We start from the raw sequence: 26520 nt of genomic DNA on the forward strand, positions 1-26520 counted from the left end.
AAGTAACTGAAGGCCGTATACACAATAGGCAGCTGGTGGCCGTTGGTTGTTCAGCCGGCAGTGTCTCTCGGACTCCATACATGGGAGCATTTGCTCTTCCGAGCCCTTCTGTCTGCTGCCAGATTCCAATAGAAGCAGCTTATCTCCTGGAGAACAAAAGGATTGTAAGGAGATATGCCCACAAGACTCTGTACCCACCGAATTTGCCACGGAAAACCTGCGGATTTATCTGGATTTTCTGTATAAAACCCGCAGGTTTTAGCAAGTACAGACACTCCCCATGTTATCATATGGTACATGGGGAGTGCTGGGTCCATGTTGCGGATGTCCCACAGCCGCACGTAATTGCATGTCAATTATTCATGCGGAAATACCTGTGGAATTATCGGCCCTCCACTATGGAGATAGAGGCCGGGACTACCGCAGGAAGCCGCATGAATATCCGCAGGTTTACCGCAGCTATTTTGCTGGAATCCCGCAGCTATGAATAGCTGCGGTTTCCGGGGAGCAGCTGCAGTAAATCTGCGGACGTACCTGTGGATATATCCGTAGGTACAAAGTTACGTGGGAACATAGCCTAAGTCCAAAAAGGGACAATGTAGATCCTTATATCGGCCAACCGCACCTGTTGGGAGCATGGGAGAAGAGTTGGGAGATTTACATACCCATCAGACTGTTGGCAGAGAACCATCAATATCAGTGGTACCGTATGACAGTCCAATGTGTATGGGGGCCTTAAAGTTAACTAGAAATACATGGAAAGATCCAGGCTTGGTCTTCTTGCCAATCTACCACCTCTTTGTAATACATCTAAACTGAATTGAGAATGAGGCCTCAATATATTAAAATAGTCTAAAGAAAAAAATGGTCTAAATTAGCCAGAGAAACCAATCTGTACTGGGAACGCGACTTCACATTGTATTGCTGTAAGGCCTGTTTTGCTCTGACCAGGATTGATACAGGAGGCCAACTAAATTCAGTATATAGACTTTAGCAAAAAGTATTATTTTTTGTCCACCGCAGTACTCTGAAACCTAAAGGAAGTGATATCAAAAAGGGCGATATTGCTTATGCCAGAGGAGCATTAATGATTAGCTACAGGCAAGTATTCGTCTATAATTTATACATCCATGAAGTGTATTTGAGCATCTAGTAGATTACACACTCAATCCTGAAACTGAAAGACAGGAAGTCATATAGAAAGGAAATCCAGGTGAAAAGGATTAAATACGACATGAAAAAGTCTAACCTATTGCATGGGTGCAGCAGCCTTTGTCATATTAGGGTGCTGAAGTCTCAGCAAAGGAAATAGGTGCATGGGTGAAAGACATTGTAGCTTATCGAGGATTAAAAATGGCGACATTAAACATTATGAATGCTGGAAGATGATCACTGAATGTCAATGAATGCATAGAAGAATTTTACTGATGGTGAAACATCATGACGTCTTAGGTTACCATCAATGTACCCAGAGGGCTGGACGTGGTTATGGGACGACTCAAAAATGGAGAACATTTATAACACCCGGTAACACAGTCCAAGATAAAACAAGTAGCAGCATTTTGTATGGATAACCTAGTAGATGTCCAGCAGCTGCCACACATATGGGGACAGAAAGTGCAGTTATGATGTAATGCTGGAGAATATGGAGATCAAAAATCTCTCAAAACACAAATGAGCCATGGCCACCAAAAGGGCTCCGAAGAGTCTTACCAGGGACATCTGGGAAACAACTTGATGAAAAGTTTACTGCATTTTACAGGGGTCAAAACTGGCGGGAAAACCTTAGCTGGGCAAGTACTTGTTAGGCAGGCAGATATCCCAGCTGTGACATTATTCCAAGTTTCGCATGTGTAATCAAGCATTTCATACTTCCCGGAAAATCTTGTCCCTGCCCATGTATGCAGCACTTTAACCCACTCACAATTCAGTCCAGATCGCCATATAAACCCTGTTTTAAGTGTCATGGCTGGACAGTGAGCTGCATCTTCTTAGTCCCCGTTAACATTCTTCGCAGACTTCAATATCTGAAGCTTCAGCTCCTTTATCATCAACTCCAACTTTTCCCTGGCTTCACGCTCTTTCCTCAGTTCATCCTGCAGTTCTCTTCGGTCGGCCTCTGCCTGATCCAATCTTTGTCGTAGTTCTGTCAACTGCAGGAAAATAGAAAACGCATCACATCCATAATTCTGGATCATATTCATATTAAAGGGAATCACAGAAGCCATTCAATTCTTCAATGTCACTCAAACCAACTACCTTACTGAAATTAGTCAGTTTTGTAAAGTGTATAGTAGTCACTTAACATCGCCTCAACAGGTCACAGGAATGTGAGATTGCCCAAGATTAAAAGGGGTATTCCCATCTCCAAGATCCTATCCCGAATTGCAGTAGGTATAATATTAGCAAATACCTTCAATGAGAAACGTAGTATATGTCTCCTAATTCACCAAGTCTCTTAACTCATGTGCAGGGTATTGCACCTTAGGTATCCATGGTTACAACCACTCAGTGAGAATTTGTTGCTAGTGGTTGTAACCATGGATACAAAACCTATTGCCATGCCCTGCACATGAGGTATAGCAACATAGCTAAATCAGGAGAACTATACTACATTTCTAATTGGAAATGTTTGCCATTATTACACATACTTTATAGTGGGATAGGATCTTTGAGATGGAAATACTCCTTTAATTTTAACATGTCCAGATCTTTATTCCTAAAGGATGCAAGCTATGGCCGTTTTAGATGAGCCGATCCAGGCAGCTAAATGATATAGAAGTGGAATGGAGGTCAATCTCTGCCCTTTGACAGGGCGGTGAGCATTCTATATCCCTAGAACAACTGTTAATGATTTGTTCTGTGCCCACAGAATATTTTTATACAGGGCCATGTGCTGCCAATGATTTTAAAGCTGGCTTATGACCAATAGGAACACTTGCTCCCAAATATCTGGCTGTCTAAATGAGCCAACAATTACCCGGCAAAGAAGAACAACCAGTGGTCAGGAGAGGTTACTGAAGGGGAACCTGTCAGGTCCAATATTCACCCAGAACCCCGAGCAGTTCTGGGTGTATATTAGTAATTCCTGCCTAACTGTCCCTGTATACACTAGAATATCGTATGCTAATGAGCGTGGGCACTAGTCCCCTGGGAGTTAGTTCCCCGGCCAGTCACCCCTCATTAGCATGTTAGTACGTCCCTGTGGGTGTGCTATCTTGCTAATGAATACGCAGCGTCACAGGATGATCTCACTCATCTCCCAGTCGCCATCGCTGGATTTCGGCTCAGTGCACATGACCCCAGAGTTTGGGTCATGCGCACTATGAAGCCTGTCCTGGCTTCAAACTGAAGTAATGCGCATGACCCAAACTCCGGGGTCATGTGCACTGAGCCGAAATCCAGCGATGGCGGTAGAGAGGTGAGTGAGATCATCCTGTGACGCTGCGTATTCACTAGCATGTTAGCACACCCACAGGGGCGTACTAACATGCTAATGAGGGGCGACTGGCCGGGGAACAAGCAGGGGACTAGTTCCGCGCTCATTAGCATAAGATAAAGATCTTTAGAAATACTTTTTTTCTAAAGATCTCCATCTATGCTAGTGTATACAGTCGGATTAGCAATATGCATCCAGAACTGCTTGTGGGTCTGGGTGCATATTGCACCTGACAGGTTCACTGTAAGTGGTCTTAGAAGGGATTATAGGCAGCACATCTTGTGTAACGTTGTGCAGCTGATATGATATTCTATGAGCACAGAATATTTGTCCATTGGTCTAAAAAGAGGCCATTAAACAATTGGCGATTTAATAATTGATTGGCAATCGACATTCATTTATTGGCCTCAATCTTTATGTGTAAAAGGAATCATTAAAAATCATTGCACCCAATGACCAATTGTTTTGCTCGTTCGACATCTGCAGAGATATGAATACAGCTCTCTACTTCAATACAGAAATCAAGCATTTACTGTTGTCACAATGGACCTGATAAATTAAAGCTTTTACACACAAAAAAAAAATAAAAATAAAATTAAAGCCCTCAAATGGTGGTACAATTCATAAATACGCCAACGTTTTTGGAGCGTTCCAAAATGTAGGTGCAACTTTGCTAAAAGCCTCCAAATTTTGGTGAAGTTTAGTTTTTCCCAGCTCTACTAAAAATGGAGCTCGAGTGGGATGCTGGCGTGACGCCCCAAATCATCTACTGTTTCACAGGATATGGTGCTCCCAACAGCAGAAACCTCACTCCAACACATGACTGGAGCAATATTTCTGGCGGTTTACAGACCACTCTGCACCTCTTCATGAATCAGGAGCCTCTGCCTTTACCATGCCCCATCATCAAGAACTGCCAGAAAATAAAAGGCCCTCATGAATCAGAGTCATAGCCTTAACAGGGCCTGTAGCATAGGACCAGAGCCAACGTCATGGTCTGTGAAAAAACAAAAATAGTACATGCATATACATTGCAATCACTGTTGAGGACCTTGAGACAAACTGCCCACTAGTTTATATATAAAAAAAAATATCCCAAAGATACAAAGGGGAGCAATCCTTGGACATTCACAGGGGTGCCATATTATAATATTCATCTGATGTCCAAGTATTGCTCCCCTTTGTAACTAGAAAGGGATCTATTTTTTGGATAGGTTTCACTCAACACCGGTTATGTTTATAAAAAAAATGTTTTCAGATTAATAAAAGCTGCAAAGCATACAGTGGGTACGGAAAGTATTCAGACCCCTTTACATTTTTTACTCTTTCATTGCAGCCATTTGGTAAATTCAAAAAAAGTTCATTTTTCTCCTCATTAATGTACACTCTGCACCCATCTTGACAAAAAGAAACACAAAAACAAACCAGAAATGTAGAATTTTTTTTAAATTTAGTAAAAAAAAACACCTGAAATATCACATGGTCACAAGTATTCAGACACTTTTCTCAGACACTCATTCAAGTCACATGCTGTCCATTTCCTTGTGTTCCTCCTTGAGATTCTTCTACTCCTTCATTGGAGTCCAGCTGTGTCTAATTAAACTGATAAGACTTGATTTGGAAAGTCACACACCTGTCTATGTAACACCTCACAGTTCACAGTGCATGTCAGACCAATTGAGAATCATGAGGTCAAAGAACTGCCCAAGGAGCTCAGACAGAATTGTGGCAAGGCACAGATTTGGCCAAGGTTACAAAATAATTTCTGCAGTACTCAAGGTACTATAATCCTTAAATGGAAGAAGTTTGGCACCACCAGAACTCTTCTGGCTCAGACCATGACTAAGACACTTTGTCGAAATGAGTCACTCTTACCCTGGCACGTATTTCAGTTGGATGTCCCACTCTTGCATTTTATGGATATAACTAAATAAAGCAGGAATTTGTAAAGATTATTATGGGATTGCGCTGAATTTCTCAATCAATTTTCAGCCTTACTAGTGGCTACCTCTGCCTTCCGACTGAATTGGGACTCCTGTGATCAGTGAGCTGAAAGTTTCTTTTTGTTTATTTTTTTAGTTTATGGCAGAGTGGCCCAACAGAAGCCTCTCCTCAGTGCAAGACATATGACAGCCAGCATAGAGTTTGCAAAAAGAAAAAAAAAATGCTCCGGCACGAGTGAGGGCAACTGTTTTCTGCTCTGCCCGCAATATGCAGAGCGACCTGCGCCTGCGCGAGCCGGCCTAACTGCACAGGCGCGAGATTTGTAAATGCAACGAGGAGGATGACTGAGGACGTCATCCCGTGAATCAAGGAAGGAGGACGGCGATCAGCAGCAGGAGGGGGATAAAGGAACAGAAAATGAGCCCGCCCATCTGGCCAACCAAGGTAATTAGAATACCTAACGGTCAAGATTTATAAGTTATTTTTGGGGTCTGAAAGGGGAGTCAGGGCCAAGGTGCACCTTCATAGAATGCAGCCCAGGAGATGCAGAAGGAGATTTTTTAGTTTAATAGGTAAAAATCTGGTGACAGGTGCCAGTCATTCTTAGAATTAGTGGTGGTTGTAGGTGAGGGGAGGGGGGGTGACAAAAGGTTTGTGCAAGATTTGTGGCTTATTTCTACCAGAAACTGTGCCATGGGTTGTGTCTGGTATTACAGCTCTGCGTCATTGAAGGGAAGTAAGCTGCCCCAAGATGGGAGTCTATGGGGTGTCTGCTCACCTGGTTTGCATACTGTGTCTCCTTGTCCCGCTCTGCATTAGAATCACAGGAACATTTCTGCTTCTTAACTTGTTTGAGCTTCTCCTCCAGGTCTCGCTGCTCGTCATACAACTCTTCCATCTTCTGCATGTGCTCTGTCTGTAAACATTCAAACTCTTTCTGCAGGTTCTGCTGCTCCACTGTCAGTTCTTTCATAGCTTTCGAGCTACTCAGCATCTCAACCTCCTATCAGAGAGAAACCTTCATATAAGGCCAAAGATAAACGCAAGCTACAGTCTATTAAAAGCCTTTTCTTTATTGGCGATAGAATTAAAGGGAATCTGTCAACAGGTTTTTGCCACCTAATCTGAGAGCAGCAGATAGTAGGCGCAGAGATCCTGATTCCAGCAGTATTTCACTTACTAGGCTACATAGTGTCATTTTAATAATCTACTGCTGATTAAATTCAGTGATTTTATCATTAGAGGACTACTTGGCGTGCTACCAGGTAGTCCAGCATATTCATGAGCTCTGTATAACTCCTAGATCTGCAGCAGAGAAAACATTGATTTTATCAAAATGGCAGCAAACAGCTCAGTAAAGTGACACATCTCTGGAATCAGGGTCTCTTTCTCTACATTATGCTGCTTACAGATCTGGTAAATACAGGCCATATCTGCTGTATCATATCACAGAACTGCATTTTATAGATCTGCTGCTTGTTGATGAAAGCAGCCAACATACCCTTAGTAGCTGTGCTGGGCTCCTATGGGGCAGTGGGACAGTGTCTGAATAATGTACAGTGCTTGTGTAATTAATACCATTCCCAAAATGCAAAATCACCAAAAACAAGTTCTGCTTCTGCGAAAACATTGAGCCCACAGAAAGGCTTATAAGATTTCAGCTTTGAAGCCTAACGACTTGGCAATGCAGGTCCAGACTACAATACAAGCTGTAACTCGAGATCAATAAAAGATATGCAAAGCAAGGTATTCACAAAAGATACACATTTTTCGGGAAAATTATTCGGCAATTAAAAAGTTTTGGAAAGTTGCACATTTTTTGCCAAAGTTGGCAGAGCTGAGGCAGGACAGGGGCTTGATGTGCGGTAGCATTCACGGCCACACCACAAACCTTACACTAGTAATGACGGAAGCAGGATTTGTGACGATGTACAAGCCACTTGTCCATTGCTCCAGATGCAGTAAGTGTTTTTTGTCAGTCTTGTTGTATCAGGTCCATATTGTGGACTAGTATAGGTTATGTACTGTTCACTACTGTCCGTTTGAATGTTTCAGGTAAATGTAGAAGATCATGCAGTCTAGTAAAAATCCTGCAGAGAACACATGGGTAATTTCCTGCTGATCTGATTGCTCAGGGAACAGGGTTTAACCAAGGATTTGTGTCTTAGGGTACCGTCACACTTTAGCGATGCAGCAGCGATCCCACCAGCGATCTGACCTGGTCAGGATCATTGCTGCGTCGCTACATGGTCGCTGGTGAGCTGTCAAACAGGCAGATCTCACCAGCGACCAGTGACCAGCCCCCAGCCAGCAGCGACGTGCAAGCGACGCTGCGCTTGCACGGAGCAGTCGTCTGGAAGCTGCGGACACTGGTAACTAAGGTAAACATCGGGTATGGTTACCCGATGTTTACATTAGTTACCAGCGCACACCGCTTAGCTTAGCGTGTGCAGGGAGCAGGAGCCGGCACTGGCAGCGTGAGAGCTGCAGAGGCTGGTAACGAAGGTAAATATCGGGTAACCACCTTGGTTACCCGATGTTTACCTTGGTTACAGCTTACCGCAGGCTGTCAGACGCCGGCTCCTGCTCCCTGCACATTCAGGATTGTTGCTCTCTCGCTGTCACACATAGCGATGTGTGCTTATCAGCGGGAGAGCAACAATAAAAAAACGAACCAGCACTGTGTGTAACGAGCAGCGATCTAACAGCAGGGGCCAGATCGCTGCTCAGTGTCACACACAGCGAGATCGCTAATGAGGTCACAAAAACCGTGACTCAGCAGCGATCTCAGTAGCGATCTCGTTGTGTGTGAAGTACCCCTAAATCTGTGTTCTACTGCAGACAGAAAAAGGAGGAGGCTCCTGCTGTAGCCAGTTGTCTTACAGCCAGACAAGATTGTCCTTAGGAAGAAGGGAAAAATGGCTGATTTACTGGGACACTCAGGAAAGATTTCTTATTTTAAAATTGCAACACGAGACAAAAAAAAGATACAAATGAAAGGGAAAAATTAAAAAAAAAAATGTTTTTTTCATTTTGTGCATTATATATATTTAGTGTTCCTTAAAGGGAACCAAACACCAGGATTTTCGTATATAACCTAAAGCCAGTGCTATACTGGCACTATCAGGCTGATTCTATACATACCTTTAGTGATCAGTTCGGATGTTTAGGTTTTGAAATCCAAGAAAGTAAAGTTTACAAAATTGGCAGCTTTTTGAGCGACAGCAGCAGAGGAGAAGATAATATCTGGGGGGTAATTCATAGTTATCTACTCCCCCTGTTAGAATTAGCATAAGTATTATACAATCGATGTAACTTTTCACTTCCAGGACTTGTGTGAGGTCATACCCATGTGACCAGAAGAGGCGGGGCCTCAGCCAACAAAGCTGATATCAGAAAGCAACATTTTCCTATTGGCTGAAACCCCGCCCCGTCTGGTCACATGGGTATGACCTCACACAAGTCCTGGAAGTGAAAGAAGGGAATTTTGTTTACTTACCGTAAATTCCTTTTCTTCTAGCTCTAATTGGGAGACCCAGACAATTGGGTGTATAGGCTATGCCTCCGGAGGCCGCACAAAGTACTACACTTAAAAGTGTTAGGCCCCTCCCCTTCTGCCAATACACCCCCCGTGCTCCCACGGGCTGCTCAGTTTTGGTGCAAAAGCAAGAAGGAGGAAAAAATAATAATAAACTGGTTTAAAGTAACTTCAATCCGAAGGAAACTCGGAGAACTGAAACCATTCAACATGAACAACATGTGTACACAAAAAAACAGGGGCGGGTGCTGGGTCTCCCAATTAGAGCTAGAAGAAAAGGAATTTACGGTAAGTAAACAAAATTCCCTTCTTTTTCGCTCTATTGGGAGACCCAGACAATTGGGACGTCCAAAAGCAGTCCCTGGGTGGGTAAAATAATACCTCGTAAGAGAGCCGTAAAACGGCCCTTTCCTACAGGTGGGCAACCGCCGCCTGAAGGACTCGTCTACCTAGGCTGGCATCCGCCGCAGCATAGGTATGCACCTGATAGTGTTTCGTGAAAGTGTGCAGGCTCGACCAGGTAGCCGCCTGACACACCTGCTGAGCCGTAGCCTGGTGCCTCAAAGCCCAGGACGCGCCCACGGCTCTGGTAGAATGGGCCTTCAGCCCTGAGGGAACCGGAAGCCCAGCCGAACGGTAAGCTTCGATAATTGGCTCCTTGATCCACCGAGCCAGGGTTGATTTGGAAGCCTGTGACCCTTTACGCTGGCCAGCGACAAGGACAAAGAGTGCATCCGAGCGGCGCAGGGGCGCCGTACGAGAAATGTAGTATCTGAGTGCTCTCACCAGATCTAACAAGTGCAAATCCTTTTCACATTGGTGAACTGGATGAGGATAAAAAGAAGGTAAGGAGATATCCTGATTGAGATGAAAGGGGGATACAACCTTAGGGAGAAATTCCGGAACCGGACGTAGAACCACCTTGTCCTGGTGAAACACCAGAAAAGGGGCTTTGCATGAAAACGCTGCTAGCTCAGACACTCTCCGAAGAGAGGTGACTGCTACTAGGAAGACCACCTTCTGCGAAAGGCGTGAGAGAGAGATATCTCTCATTGGCTCGAATGGTGGTTTCTGAAGAACCATCAGCACCCTGTTCAGATCCCAGGGTTCTAACGGCCGCTTGTAAGGTGGAACGATGTGACAAACTCCCTGCAGGAACGTGCGTACCTGTGGAAGTCTAGCTAGGCGCTTCTGGAAAAACACCGAGAGCGCAGAAACTTGTCCCTTAAGGGAGCCAAGCGACAAACCCTTTTCCAGTCCAGATTGAAGGAAGGACAGAAAAGTAGGTAATGCAAATGGCCAGGGAGAAAAACCCTGAGCAGAGCACCATGACAGAAAAATTTTCCACGTCCTGTGATAGATCTTGGCGGACGTTGGTTTCCTAGCCTGTCTCATAGTGGCAATGACATCCTGTGATAATCCTGAAGACGCTAGGATCCAGGACTCAATGGCCACGCAGTCAGGTTGAGGGCCGCAGAATTCAGATGGAAAAACGGCCCTTGAGACAGCAAGTCTGTTCGGTCTGGTAGTGCCCACGGTTGGCCGACCGTGAGATGCCACAGATCCGGGTACCACGACCTCCTCGGCCAGTCTGGAGCGACGAGGATGGCGCGGCGGCAGTCGGCCCTGATCTTGCGTAAAACTCTGGGCAACAGTGCCAGCGGAGGAAACACATACGGGAGCTGAAACTGCGACCAATCCTGAACTAAGGCGTCTGCCGCCAGAGCTCTGGGGTCTTGAGACCGTGCCATGAACATTGGTACCTTGTTGTTGTGCCGGGACGCCATGAGGTCGACGTCCGGCACCCCCCAGCGGCAACAGATCTCCTGAAACACGTCCGGGTGAAGGGACCATTCCCCTGCGTCCATGCCCTGGCGACTGAGATAATCTGCTTCCCAGTTTTCCACGCCTGGGATGTGAACTGCGGATATGGTGGAGGACGTGGCTTCCACCCACATCAAGATCCGCCGGACTTCCTGGAAGGCTTGACGACTGCGTGTGCCGCCTTGGTGATTGATGTATGCCACCGCTGTGGAGTTGTCCGACTGAATTCGGATCTGCTTGCCTGCCAGCCACTGCTGGAACGCTTTCAGGGCAAGATACACTGCCCGAATTTCCAGAACATTGATCTGAAGCGAGGACTCTTGCCGGGTCCACGTACCCTGAGTCCTGTGGTGGAGAAAAACCGCTCCCCATCCTGACAGACTCGCGTCTGTCGTAACTACTTCCCAAGATGGGGAAAGGAATGATTTCCCCTTCGATAATGAAGTGGGAAGAAGCCACCACCGAAGGGAGGCTTTGGTCGCCTGAGAGAGGGAGACGTTCCTGTCGAGGGACGTCGGCTTCCTGTCCCATTTGCGTAGGATGTCCCATTGAAGGGGACGCAGGTGAAACTGCGCGAAAGGGACTGCTTCCATTGCTGCCACCATCTTCCCCAAGAAGTGCATGAGGCGCCTCAAGGGGTGTGACTGGCCTTGAAGGAGAGACTGTACCCCTTGCTGTAGTGACTGCTGTTTGATCAGCGGAAGCTTCACTATCGCTGAGAGGGTATGAAACTCCATGCCAAGGTACGTCAGCGATTGGGCCGGTGTCAGATTTGACTTTGGAAAATTGATGATCCACCCGAAACTCTGGAGAGTCTCCAGGGTAGCGTCGAGGCTGTGTTGGCATGCCTCTTGAGAGGGTGCCTTGATCAACAGATCGTCCAAGTACGGGATCACAGAATGACCCTGAGAATGGAGGACCGCTACTACAGTAGCCATAACCTTGGTGAAAACCCGTGGGGCTGTTGCCAGGCCGAATGGTAGTGCCACGAACTGGAGGTGTTCGTTTTCCATGGCGAAGCGCAAGAAGCGTTGGTGCTCTGGGGCAATCGGAACGTGGAGATAAGCATCTTTGATATCGATCGATGCAAGGAAATCTCCCTGGGACATTGAGGCGATGACGGAACGGAGGGATTCCATCCGGAACCGCCTGGTCTTTACGTGTTTGTTGAGAAGTTTCAGGTCCAGGACAGGACGGAAGGACCCGTCCTTCTTTGGGACCACAAACAAGTTGGAGTAAAAACCGTGGCCCTGTTGCTGAAGAGGAACAGGGACCACCACTCCTTCTGCCTTCAGGGTGCCCAGCGCCTGCCGAAGAGCCTCGGCTCGCTCGGGAGGCGGAGAGGACCGGAAGAATCGAGTCGGGGGACGAGAGATGAACTCTATCTTGTAACCGTGAGAGAGAATGTCTCTCACCCAGCGGTCTTTTATTTGTGGCAGCCAGGTGTCGCAAAAGCGGGAGAGCCTGCCACCGACCGAGGATGCTACTAGAGGAGGTAGAAAGTCATGAGGCAGCCGCTTTGTTAGCGGTGCTCCCAATGGCCTTTTTAGGACGTGACTTAGACCGCCATGCATCAGAGTTCCTTTGTTCTTTCTGAGGCCTTTTGGACAAGGAGAATTGGGACCGGCCCGCGCCCCGAAAGGACCGAAACCTCGACTGCCCTCTCCTCTGTTGGGAGAGGTTCTGCTTGGGCTGGGGTAAGGATGTATCCTTTCCCTTGGATTGTTTGATGATTTCATCCAGGCGCTCGCCAAAGAGCCTGTCGCCAGAAATTGGCAAACCGGTTAAACGCTTTTTGGAAGCGGAATCTGCCTTCCACTCCCGTAGCCACAAGGCCCTGTGGACTACTACCGAATTGGCGGTCGCAACTGCCGTACGGCTCACAGAGTCCAGGACGGCATTCATAGCGTAAGACGCAATTGCCGAGGTCTGGGAGGTAATGGAAGCCACTTGTGGCGCAGCCGCTTCAATTTTCGCTTGACCTGCTGATATAGCTTGTAGCGCCCATACGGCTGCGAATGCTGGGGCAAAAGAAGCTCCGATAGCTTCATAGATGGATTTCATCCAGAGCTCCATCTGCCTGTCAGTGGCATCTTTAAGCGAGGCCCCATCTTCCACTGCAAGTATGGATCTAGCCGCCAGTCTGGAGATTGGAGGATCCACTTTGGGACATTGAATCCAACCTTTAACCACTTCCGGGGGAAAAGGATAACGTGTATCCTTAAGGCGCTTAGAGAAACGCTTATCCGGACAAGCATGGTGATTCTGGATTGCCTCTCTGAAATCAGAGTGGTCTAGAAACATACTCTGTGTACGCTTGGGGAACCTGAAGCGAAATTTCTCCTGCTGAGAATCTGACTCCTCCGCCGGAGGGGCTGAGGGAAGAAAATCCAGCAGCTGATGAATGGATGCAATAAGATCATTCACTATGGCGTCCCCGTCTGGAGAATTAAGATTGAGAGCGCTCCCAGGATCAGAATCCTGATCAGCTGTCTCCGCATCATCAACCAGAGAATCCCCCCGCTGAGACCCTAAACAATATGATGTCGAGGGAAATTCTAAGCGGGCCCGCTTAGACGATCTGGGGCTAGGTTCTAAGTCCGAACCCTCCGTCTGGGAGGTATGAGATACCCCGTGAGGACATTGTTGGTCCAACTGAGGGGGGGCAGGGAACAATGATTCAACAGAGTCCCTTTGCTGAGATACCGGTCTGGACTGCAAGGCTTCTAGTATCTTAGCCATAGTCTCAGAGAGTTGATCCTTAAAGGCTGCAAACTCAGTCCCCGTCACCTGGACATTGTCAATAGGTGGCTCCCCCTGGGCCCCTCTTAGCAGAGGATCCGGCTGAGGAAGTGTCACAGGGGTCAAACACTGTACACAATGAGGGTCAGTGGAACCTGCCGGTAGCTGGGTCTTACATGCGGCGCAGGCAACATAATAAGCCTGTGTTTTGGCACCCCTGCCTTTTGTGGGCGCCATGCTATAGTTTTCCCTGAGTAACACAATAGGGTATATAGCCAGAAAGAACTGTGCTCATACAGTGTAAATTATATACAGTACACAAATAATGTACCAATACAATACAGCACCATGGGGCTAGCACCACATGTGCTGCTTACCAGCCGCCTAAGCGGTTGTGAGGCCACCAGAGACCGTGTCTGGGTCTCCCATGAATATGTCCCTCTCTGCAGCGTCGGTGGAGCTGACAGGAATGGCTGCGGCGTCCTGACGAGCTGAGGAAGCTGTGGGCGTGGCCTGGAAAGAGCGCGAAACGGGCGCTCACACTGTGCACGGTGAGGGGAGTGGAGCATGTAAATCATACTCCAGCCCTCATTGCTGCTCGCTCCGTGCAGCGTCCCGCCCTTCCCCTGCCTGTCAGGGCTGAGGGCGGGAGAGAAAAAAGGAAACTAGGCCGCAATGAAGCCGGGGACCGTAGTAATAAACGCGGCCGCCGTAAAAGCGCGGTCGCGTGAAAGTCCCCGGCGAACTACAAGTCCCAGCCGCGCCGCAGTGTCCCGTGGCAACGGCGGTCAGTGCGGTAGCCCTTACATATAAACACACTCAGCGACGCTGAGTGTGTAATGGCACATATAGACCCGGTCAGCGCCGCGGTCCCCGGTGCACTAGCACACCCAGCAAAGCTGAGGTGATGCCGTGCACGGTCCCCATAGGGATACAGAGTACCTCCAAGATGCAGGGCCATGTCCCTGAACGGTATCGGCTCCTATCCATCAGGCTCCACAGGAGTTGTGGATGAAGCCCGGTCTCAGTGCCTGGAGACCGATAAGATCCCACTTCACCCAGAGCCCTAAGGGGGATGGGGAAGGAAAAACAGCATGTGGGCTCCAGCCTCCGTACCCGCAATGGATACCTCAACCTTAACAACACCGCCGACAAAAGTGGGGTGAGAAGGGAGCATGCTGGGGGCCCTATATGGGCCCACTTTTCTTCCATCCGACCTAGTCAGCAGCTGCTGCTGACTAATCTGTGGAGCTGTGCTTGCATGTCTGCCTCCTTCGCACAAAGCAAAAAACTGAGCAGCCCGTGGGAGCACGGGGGGTGTATTGGCAGAAGGGGAGGGGCCTAACACTTTTAAGTGTAGTACTTTGTGCGGCCTCCGGAGGCATAGCCTATACACCCAATTGTCTGGGTCTCCCAATAGAGCGAAAAAGAAAGTTACATTGATTGTATAATACTTATGCTAATTCTAACAGGGGGAGGGGATAACTCTGAATATTCCGCCAGATATTATCTTCTCCTCTGCTGTTGTCACTCAAGAAGCTGCCGATTTTATAAACTTTACTTTCTTGGATTTCAAAACCTAACCATTTGAGCTGACCACTACAGGTATGTATAGAATCAGCCTGATAAAGCCAGTGCTATACTGGCACTAGGTTATATACAAAAATCCTGGCAATTGGTTCCCTTTAAAGAGAACTGGTCAGCAAGCTTTTATAATTTATAGTAAAAACACAGCTATTAAGGCACTGTAATACTGATATCTTTGGTGAAGATATCCATTTTGGTTTTTTTTTGGTTTTTTTTTAATCACCACTCAAGTTTATGGATAACTAGATTTCAGTACACGGGGTCAGACTGTACTCTGGGTATTCTCCCTGTCCAATTCCCCGTCCCCCTCTGCCTGCCTCCAGTCTGAATTTTTAGCAGTGAATTGTAGGATTGCTAATTCCAATAGATGGCGCTAGAGTCTGTTGCTTTCCTTTCTGGAGAGACAATTTTAATAGCAGTGACTTGTCATTCACAGGCTGAAGGGACTGGGGAAATCACAGACAGGGAGGAGGAGACTCCAGTCCGGCTCCTGTGCACTGAAATCTAATTCGCAGAAAACTTAAAATGGGACATGTCCAGCTATTATGTGGTACAGTGACCAGGATGAAAACTACAAAGTTTCATAGGCGTAGGTGAGACTGCAGAGTTTAGGTTGGGCGCCCCGCAGGCAGTCCATACATCATGATGGGCCGTACTCTGACCGTCATACACCAATGTCTGAATGCACCCTTATAAAAGATTTTCCAACATGAAGATCACAGAATACCTTGATGAACAAAGAGGAATATACAGCCTTATTGCATCTTACTCTAATTATGCCCTTACATTTTATGAATGTGACAGTGACGAGTAATGCAGGTTTTCTATGCGGTTCAGATTTGCATATCACGGATTCAACAATCTTGTAGAAGCAGATTATGATTTGCATACAGACCATTTTATATCAGCACAGTACATTGGAATTCAATGCATTATCAGTTGCTATTGGACATTAAAAGATATACCATGGAGAAAAATAAATCAAAGACAAAGAATGTCCAGGTACAGACAATATCAACAATTCCAAGCTTCCGCAAGTCACAATAGTCCTGCACTTACCATCTGGATTTGGTGCTTTTTCTGTAAAATGTAATTTAATTTTTCTTGCTGTTTAAGGAAGGTCTTGACAACTTCTTCCATAATGTGACCCTTGTCATCCTCACATATATCGTCTTTATTACAGACTGGAGGGTCTTTCTCCCCATTGCTGGCTTCTACAGATAGAAGCGTACATGATTAATATACATACTAAAATTGGAGAAAAGAGGACAGCGGAAAACCAGGGCAGCGACATGCCTTTGTGATCTTAATGGCCTCATCTAAAAGATCCCACAAGAAAATGTTATATGGTTAGGCATGGTGAAAACTCTGTTTACATATACACAATGGCCAGCTCAGAGCTCATCTATCTTAATAGTTTTCGTAAAAAATGAAGAAAAATAAATAAAAATACATAACTATAGCTCGCGTTTTAAAGGCTATATGCGCATGCTGCGTATTTGGTGCAGAAATGTTCTACATCAAGTCTACCTTCTGACAGAAAGGCACAAGAAAAAAAAAAAAAAAAAAGAAAGAAAAGTGGTTTTGTGCCATACTATTTTCTTAATACAGTCAATGGGTGAAAGGGCTAAGGCCTTGTTCACACACTGAGGTTTTAACTGCTGTTTTTTTGCGGTTTTGCTGCATAAATTTCTCAAGAAAATGGTTGTCATCTTTCTGCAAACATTCCCCAGCAAAACTTATGGAAAAAATAAAATAGCTGTGCGCACACTGCGCTTTTTTCTCAAGAACATTCTCTCTGCAGAAACGTGCATGTCACTTCTTTTCTGCAGGTACCCACGTTTTTTGCCATAGATAAATGGTAAAAAGCCGCAGGGACCAACCTGCGGAAAAAACGCATAAAAAAACGCACCAAAAACGCACAAAGCCATGGTAAAAACGCATGCGGTTTTCAGTGAGTTATTGGTGCGGTTTATGACCGCAAGTGCGCTAATCTTTCAGACTCAAGAAATTTCGAGAAAAATCCTTTTTCTAGTATCAACAGAGCCTTAAAAGCGCAGGCAAAAATGCATTAACACTTTACATGCTGCAGTTTTTCTGCAGCAATCCTGCAAGGACAAAATAAGCAATGTGTACACAGCACTTCACAATTCTCATGGTCTTCGCTGGCATGAAGATAGGCATGCAGATTTGTGAAGAATCTGCACCAAAAACGCACTGTGTGCACGCAGCCAAAGTCTCCTGGCATTCCAGCGCACTGCATTCTGTGACCAAAAGCTGATTAGGCTGCTTTCACACATCCGGTTTTTCCTGTGCGGCACAATCCGGCTCTTTGCAGAAAAAATGCAACCGTTTTTTTTTTTGCCGCTGGTTGCGTTTTTTCCGCATAGACTTTCATTAGTGCCGGATTGTGCCGCAAGCCTGGCGTTCGGGTCCGGTTTTGCCGGATGCGGCATATTTAGCCCATGCGGCAACCGGATGGAACATTGCCTGGCACGTTTTTTTGTGCGGCGAAAAAAAACGCATTGCGCCGCATCCGGCCGATGCGGCGCTTTTTCCAATGCATGCCTATGGACGCCGGATGCGGCAAAAAACACATCCGGCCGTCGCATGCTGTTTTTTGCACTGCGCATGCTCAGTAGCGAACCGCAACCGGCAAAAAACGGATGGGCCGCATGTAAAAACGTATGCAAAGGATGCGGTTTTTTTTCGCCGCATCAGTTGCATAGGTTTTAGAGCCGGATTTAGCCGCACTGCTAAAATCGGATGTGTGAAAGCAGCCTTAGTAGGATAAGGCAAATACAATGTCCACTCAGTCCGCACAACGTGCCATATATTTCAGTCACTGCAGCATGAGGGATGTAGCCAAACTGACAGTGTACAGGTATGAAAAAAATATATAAATTTATATATATTTATATTATATTTCATTTAATTGAACGGGGGGGGTGTATTTATTACTCGCAAAGAAAAGAAGAAGATGAGACTTCGGCAGCTAAACAGGAAAAGGTTCTTTTCAGTTCAGGCAGTCAAACTTGAATGCCTTACCACAATAGGTAATAATGGTAAATACAAACAGCATTCAAAAAAGGCCTAGATACTTTTCTGACAACAAATGACATTCTGGGTTTTACATTTTATATTGCTAAATTATTTATAACTTTGGGAGAAAGGTTGATCTTGATGGACCTATGCCTTTTGTCAACCCATATAATTATGTACCGATAAGTGATTAACTTTGTCAATCTGCTCTACCTCTCTGCACAATGACCTCTGCACAGGTAACAAAAATAGTCAAATATTGGTAGTGTGTGCCCATCAACCAGAACCTTGAGAACATTCTACGTGCAGGAAACTCAGGCACCACTTTTGATTTGTAGGCTTGGCTGGAAATAATTGTTGTGATTCAATGCCCATATCATGTCTACTAATCAAGGGGGTTGATAGTGCTTTAATAGTGGCTATAAACTACTAGTGTGGCCAATGGAAGTGAACTCTTAAGGCCCAGTCACACACAACGACTTACCAGCGATCCCGAAAACGATGCGACCTGATAGGGATCACTGGTAAGTCGCTGGGAGGTCGCAGGTGAGATGTCACACAGTCAGATCTTACCAGCGATGCAGGAACAATACAGGTCGCAGTAGCGACCTGTATAATGATCTCGGCAGTCACTGGGACCCTGTCACACAGTGTCAAATACAGCGATGTGTCCTGCCCAGCAGAACATCGCCTTTGAAGAAAATGGCCTGGACCATTCTGCAAGTACTAGAGATCTCACAGCAGGGGCCTGATCGCTGGTAGGTGTCACACATAACGAGATCGCTAACGGGATCGCTACTGCGTCATAGAAACCGTGACTCAGCTGCGATCTCGCTAGCGATCTCGTTATGTGTGACAGTACCTTGCCACAAGCTGGAGCATTTTACAGACAGTTACCTATGGACCATGTGGCTGCTGGAGCCATTTTATTTATCACAATTGCAATAAAATGCCAACAAAGTAACATAAAAAGAAACTCCTCTAAATACACACTAAGTAATTCTAGAACAATGTGATCACAATTTCCAGCTCCAATTCTTATCAGTAAAGTCCTCATGGTCAGGTGCTTGTTACTTGTTGAGATCAGATGATGCTTGGATGGGCATGGCTTGGGAACCAGAGTAAAATGGAACTCGCATCCATCCAAGCACTAATTGATCTTAATGAGTACAGAGTACTGTAGTGCTCACTCATCACTAGTGTGGCATCCTATGGTTAAGTAGCCACAGTAACACCTGGTAGGTGCAGGAAGGGATTTCCACATTAGGAGAATTCACATGAGACACGCACACAGACCGGACTCATCACAACACTCCACTAAACCGTGGTTAGTAGTGATGTGTCGTTCGCGAACGAGCCGATTCTTTGAGCCGGCTCTTTGAAGTGAACGATATGAGCCGAATCATCAAAGTGAACGAGCCATAAAGAGCGCTTTTTTTTTTTTTTCTCTGCTTCAGGGGGAAGCAGGAGATAAGGAGAAGAGTAAAGTAAACACAAGCTCTGGGCAGGAGCTGACACTTAAAGCTATACACACATAGTGGTTCTTCCTTAGTTCAGTGGGCACAATTGAGTATCAGGGAATGATGTGCTAGGGTTTAGTTTTCTGACCTCGACTGGCACATATGGTAATGTGTAGGAGGAGAGGGGCTCAGCTTGTTTGCTGATAACAATGGACCCCTGACATGTTCATTTAAACCTGTAAGGTTTTCTTTCTGGCATAAAAGAGAGAAAATTATTGATAATAAGCCATGTCTCCATTCCTTCAATGTTTAGTGGAAGCTGCTGTGTGTGTGTGTGTGTGTGTGTGTGTGTGTGTGTGTGTGTGTGTGTGTGTGTGAGAGAGTGTGTGTGTGTGTGTGTGTGTGTGTGTGTATGTGCATGTGTGTGTGAGAGTGTGTGTGAGAGTGTGTGTGTATGAGTGTGTGTGTGTGTGTGTGTATTTTTTTTTGTGACCACAATTGATATTTTTTTACTAGTTTGGTGACTACATACAACATATTCATTAGCCTCTATATGCATGTGTCTGTGGCGTTGCGGTGTCACAATTCTCGCAGTTAAGACTTTTTTTCTATTTCTGTTAACAAATCCTGGCATTTTTAGATGTAAATAGATCTGACATCTGCACACATCTATAAAACACTTTTTTTTGTATCGCTTCCTAATTATCAGTGGCGTAACTAGAGTCTGGTGAGCCACAGTGTGAAATGTAGACCTGGGCACTCCCCCACCTGTCACACTCCGTGCGCACACATGTTAGTCAGATCATATGTATGGGCCCCGTGTATATATGTCCCTTATCCTGGTATATATGGTGTTCCCCTCCCACCACCATAGTCATACAATTATTATAACGCATCCCCATATTCCTCCATATATCACAATGCACCCTCATAGTCATTTATATATTATAATGCATCCCATAGTCCCCCATAGTCATCCAATTATAATAATGCACCCCCATTATCCTCCATATAGTATAATACTGCCTCACAGCCCTCCATATAGTATAATGCAGCCTCACAGCCTTCCACATAGCATAATGCAGCCTCACAACTCGCCATAGACTATAATGCACCCCCCTCCTCCCCCATAATCCTCTGGCGAGCGTGTACTCATTAAAAAATAAATCTGTACTTACCTCTCCTGGTTTCCCCGCAGCCTAATGTGACTCACGATATCGCCACAGCGATGTCACTGTGGCGATATCGTGAGTGCATCGCCACGTGTGACCCGGCAAAATCGCCCCACAATTTATCGCTGGTCACAGTCGCGAAGTTTTCGGTCCGGACCGAAAACCACGCAACTGCAATCTAGCGACATCGCTGCATGTGACACCTTCACACCAGCGACTTCAGGAGCTGCACTATAGCTCCTGGAGACACTGGTGTGATGCTATGGCATCACACAGCGACATTGCAGGAGAAGTCGCAGGTGAGATCGTCACATATGACATCTCACCCGTGACGTTGATGCGGTGGGCGGGGTCACACGGTCATCAGCGACGTTGCCCACCACATTGACATGTGTGACAGGGCCCTTACTTTAATTCAGAGATGGGAAACTTCAGGTCTTGAGTGCCACACACAGTGTAGATGATTCAATTATCAACTGTGCAATACTAAAGACCCCGTCAGACAGGGAGGTATCACTGGCGATGTTGCTGCAACTTAGTAGGCATGGTCAAGTTACAATGACATCGCCAGTGTGTCGCCTCGTGTGACAGGGCAATTTCCCGCTGCCACCGCTCATCTCCTGAATTCGGAGGTTGCCTAGCACTGCTGGGAAACCTGGCGATGAGGAGCAGGCGATCTGAACACATTGCCGCGTGTGACGCAGCAATAGTGTTCTGACACATGACGGGAGCCATACAAAGTATAGCTCCCTGCCTCGCCTGGACTACAGGCATGTTCAGAGGCGATCCTCCACCAGTGTGACAGTACCATAAGGAAATCCTGGACACATGACCTGCAACCCTCCAGACCTGGAGTTCCTCACCTCTGCTTTAGTTGATCAATGTGTGATTGCTGTAGGGCCGCACCCGACACCTCGGATGATCAGCTGTTCTTAATGTTGGCCAGATTTGCTGTTATGAAGGTGCTCCATCTTGTATGTAGTGACAGCGGCTAGATACCGCACATCCGCCCTCCAGCCATCACACATTGATTACCTATAGTAAGGCCAGACCATCAATGTTAGTCAGGACAACCTCTATACATTTGTTTTATGTGCAATACTACCTCAATGACATTTATTGTCACTTAACTGTTAAAAAAGTTGGTATGTAACTAGTGTTGCATTGCCATATTGTGTTCCACTTGCTGGGACTTGTAGTGCTGTGCACCACCAGCAGAAGTTGGACCCATGCTATGTTAGCATTTAAACATTTCTGTTCCAGGTTGTGTTGTAATAAACTGATTTTGCTATTCAGTATCCTATGCTTCCATATGTTGGTGTGCGTACAGTATGTGTGTACAATGTGTGTATGTATGTGTGTCCTTTGTGTTCAGTATGTACAGTATGTGTGTACAATGTGTGTATGTGTGTCCTTTGTGTTCAGTATGTACAGTATGTGTGTACAATGTGTGTATGTGTGTCCTTTGTGTTCAGTATGTACAGTATGTGTGTACAATGTGTGTATGTGTGTCCTTTGTGTTCAGTATGTACAGTATGTGTGTACAATGTGTGTATGTATGTGTGTCCTTTGTGTTCAGTATGTACAGTGTGTGTGTACAATGTGTGTATGTATGTGTGTCCTTTGTGTTCAGTATGTACAGTATGTGTGTACAATGTGTGTGTATGTGTGTCCTTTGTGTTCAGTATGTACAGTGTGTGTGTACAATGTGTGTCCTTTGTGTTCAGTATGTACAGTGTGTGTGTACAATGTGTGTATGTATGTGTGTCCTTTGTGTTCAGTATGTACAGTATGTGTGTACAATGTGTGTATGTATGTGTGTCCTTTGTGTTCAGTATGTACAGTGTGTGTGTACAATGTGTGTATGTATGTGTGTCCTTTGTGTTCAGTATGTACAGTATGTGTGTACAATGTGTGTATGTATGTGTGTCCTTTGTGTTCAGTATGTACAGTGTGTGTGTACAATGTGTGTATGTATGTGTGTCCTTTGTGTTCAGTATGTACAGTATGTGTGTACAATGTGTGTGTATGTGTGTCCTTTGTGTTCAGTATGTACAGTGTGTGTGTACAATGTGTGTCCTTTGTGTTCAGTATGTACAGTGTGTGTGTACAATGTGTGTATGTATGTGTGTCCTTTGTGTTCAGTATGTACAGTATGTGTGTACAATGTGTGTATGTATGTGTGTCCTTTGTGTTCAGTATGTACAGTGTGTGTGTACAATGTGTGTATGTATGTGTGTCCTTTGTGTTCAGTATGTACAGTATGTGTGTACAATGTGTGTATGTATGTGTGTCCTTTGTGTTCAGTATGTACAGTATGTGTGTACAATGTGTGTGTATGTGTGTCCTTTGTGTTCAGTATGTACAGTATGTGTGTACAATGTGTGTATGTATGTGTGTCCTTTGTGTTCAGTATGTACAGTATGTGTGTACAATGTGTGTATGTATGTGTGTCCTTTGTGTTCAGTATGTACAGTATGTGTGTACAATGTGTGTATGTATGTGTGTCCTTTGTGTTCAGTATGTACAGTATGTGTGTACAATGTGTGTGTATGTGTGTCCTTTGTGTTCAGTATGTACAGTGTGTGTGTACAATGTGTGTATGTATGTGTGTCCTTTGTGTTCAGTATGTACAGTATGTGTGTACAATGTGTGTATGTATGTGTGTCCTTTGTGTTCAGTATGTACAGTATGTGTGTACAATGTGTGTATGTATGTGTGTCCTTTGTGTTCAGTATGTACAGTATGTGTGTACAATGTGTGTGTATGTGTGTCCTTTGTGTTCAGTATGTACAGTATGTGTGTACAATGTGTATGTATGTGTGTCCTTTGTGTTCAGTATGTACAGTGTGTGTGTGTGTGTGTTGCACATATAGTGACAGGCAGCACAGTAACTGCAACTCGCCTTTATTTTCAGGAATTATAATCTTTTGTAGGAGCGACACATATCAGAGCACTGACTAATGTAGAAAGGACATGTACAAAAAACACCACATAAAAGAGGAGCGAGGGCCCTGTCCAGAAGAGCTGACAATCTGAGGAAACGGAAACAATAATGCTAAAAACTGTTTTTACTGCTTCACTAGATACATACAAGGGTGTAGAATGAGGTTCCCAATGTACAGGTGAGGTTCTGTATCATCACAAGGTGGAGCAGAGGGGTTTTTTTTTAAAAAAGAGCCGTTTTTTGAGCCGAAAGAGCCGATTCTTTTTGGTGAGCCGAGCCGAATGAGCCGGCTCATCAAAAAGAGCCGGACTGCCCATCACTAGTGGTTAGAGTCTAGTGCAGCTGAACTTGTATGGTGGTGGGCACTGTCCATGACACCAGCCTGGGGGTGGACCTTAGTGGGTGAGGTGTCTGAGGTGAGTGGGCGGGAAGCCAGTTACTTCCAGTCAGAGCCGGTTATCTCCAGTCAGGGCAAGTCAAAAGAGACAGTTGGTAGAGTCAGTCGAGTCGAGTGAAGTGAGAGAGATCCAGTGTGAGGGTCGGAGGTGAGGCGAGACAGAAAGGGGGCGGAGGGACCAGTTCGGTTCAACCCAGAAGAAGCAACCCAGATACCGGAGTCCGAGTCTGCATGGGTTCAGTCAGGCCCAGCAGAAAAGATCGGAGAGCGAAGGGGACTTCAGTCTCTTCGCGCAGAAACACTTGTAGCACCGCCATTAATAGAGCCAGGGACCACAGCGGAGTTAGTGGTACCCAGGAGAACGGTTCTCATCACCTGCTATACAAGTAAGAGATAAAGGAGAGGTCAGGGCTAGGTTTTAGACAGCCCAGGGCTTAAACAAACATACAGTAACAAGGAGGCCTCATAACTAGAGTTGAGCGGATCGGCTATAAATCAGAGAGAAAAGAGGAGAGGAGAGGAGAGGAGAGAAAAAAAAAAAATATAGAAATAAAAAAAATAATAATAAAAAAAAACGGATCCAGATCGTGCACCCCGGAACCCGGGTACTGGTCGGACTCTGATCGGAACCTCGAACTGTGCGGATCCGAATTTTTCAGATCCGGGTCCGCTCAACACTACTCATAACTCACAAATGTGGAAAACCTACCTGCCACCTGACCACCCGGATTGTACCCAGGACTTAACTTTGCCAACAACATCAGTAAAGGTACAGAAAGAAAGACCGTGTGTGTGTGTGTGAGATAGTTATTGTTATCAAAAGGTACAAATCTCACTATGGACTTCGTTTGTCTGAACATGGGGAGCTGCACATCAGTGGCCTTAAAGAAACCGGTATAAAGACTCGTGTGGTAAGCTGCCTCCCTGTGTGTAAAATCTTGATCCTTCCCAAAGGCCCCGGGGACATCGCTACATCTACGGGGAGCGTGATAAACTAGCTGCTTTATCATCACCCGGAGGTCTGCAAGCAGCACCGGTAATATTACCGGGAACCGTAGGTGGCGTCACAAGACACTTATTTTATTTTTACTATTTTTTTCAGACTTCTTTTAACTGTCACCAGGGTCATGGGACCGGGCACAGCCACCTGTGACAATCCCCTGAAAACTAAAAGCCGGGGACCGGGTACCCTACGGCCCTGGGTCAGGCACTAGTAAGGAGTTTTACTTTAAATGCCACAGGAAAAAACATCGCTGGACAGATTACGCGCTGCCTCCTCGTATTCTACCTCATCAGGCCCTGGCAACAGCAAAAATACTTTGTGCCCAACACAGATTTCCTTAAGACTTCTGTATTTGTATGACTATTTCTTGTTTAATCAAAGACAATCCAGTAATAGATCAATATGTTATATCATATCTGTAGGTTGGAAAAAGAGCATTGAAATAAAATACATTAAAAAAAATACAAAGACTAAAAGGTGGCCCCCATTGCACAAAGATATTGGGAAGGCAGTAACGAAAGAACATTAGGTTCTCTGCATCCTTTATAGCCTGTGATTAGTTAATAAATCGTTTTCAGCCATTTGCCTCTGTCCATAAGCAGCAGAAAAAAGTACAATGCATGTGGCTTATCCTTCACCTTAGCCAAGTATAACAGGCTAGAGATAATGTGAGCAGTGTCATGAGATTCACAAGGCGAGCCTATAAATAGATCTCCACGAAGCAGCCATCACAAATAATCTCTGCAAACTACTCAAAAAGGATTCATGTATATTTCATCCATTACCTGGTGATCTCAAATCAACTGGATTCCAATCCTTTAGAACAAGTTTACACCAGAGGATTATTAGGAACCAGTGTTCATAGGAATTATTGCTGATCATTGGGAAGTGTAAACAGGCTGCAGATCCCCCGAAAGACAACAAAAAAAAAAAAAAAAAGCTTGTTGGGTGAAAATTTTTAATCTGGCTTAAAATTGAATATTCTCAGCAACACATCCTATGTAAACAGGACATGCACTGCTGAGAATAACGAGTATGTGCACTGAACAATCTACGATCTGTGAACATCAGAGGTGTACGCAGCCTGTCTGAATGTCTATTAAATAGCTGACAATCGGCAAATATATAGATGGACGCCTTGTGTCAATACTCCATTAGAGGAGTAACAGAATCAAACTAAAACATTAAAAGTATACACACCAGGAATAGACTAATCCCACCAAATACTATTTAAGGAGTAGAAACCAAGTGGTGTGTCGAAAGGGGGGGGGGGATAAAATCTTATGCAGAATAAAGTAGATGACCGAGTTTATGGACAGTTATAAATGCCAAATGGGGGGCACAATCACCTATCCACTATAGGGACAACCACTTCTCAATCTGAGTGTTTACCGCAAAAAAAAAACAAAAAAATTAACCACAAGA

At 45.5% G+C, this 26520-nt stretch overlaps 1 protein-coding gene across 1 annotated transcript in view; it reads right to left on the bottom strand.

Moving 5' to 3' along the window:
- Nucleotides 1–237: 237 nt before the first annotated feature.
- SKIL (SKI like proto-oncogene) overlaps nt 238–26520 on the bottom strand; it is a 58272-nt gene continuing 31989 nt past the window's right edge. Inside the window, exons 5-7 of the mRNA XM_075340635.1 lie at nt 16134–16288; nt 6162–6386; nt 238–2153 (exon numbers count right to left, since the gene is read on the bottom strand). Coding sequence (XP_075196750.1) covers nt 1992–2153; nt 6162–6386; nt 16134–16288 — 542 coding nt within the window. The 3' untranslated portion in view covers nt 238–1991. The remainder of the gene's footprint in view (nt 2154–6161; nt 6387–16133; nt 16289–26520) is intronic.

This window comes from Anomaloglossus baeobatrachus, chromosome 3, assembly GCF_048569485.1.
Source record: "Anomaloglossus baeobatrachus isolate aAnoBae1 chromosome 3, aAnoBae1.hap1, whole genome shotgun sequence".
In the NCBI taxonomy this organism is placed as follows: domain Eukaryota; kingdom Metazoa; phylum Chordata; class Amphibia; order Anura; family Aromobatidae; genus Anomaloglossus; species Anomaloglossus baeobatrachus.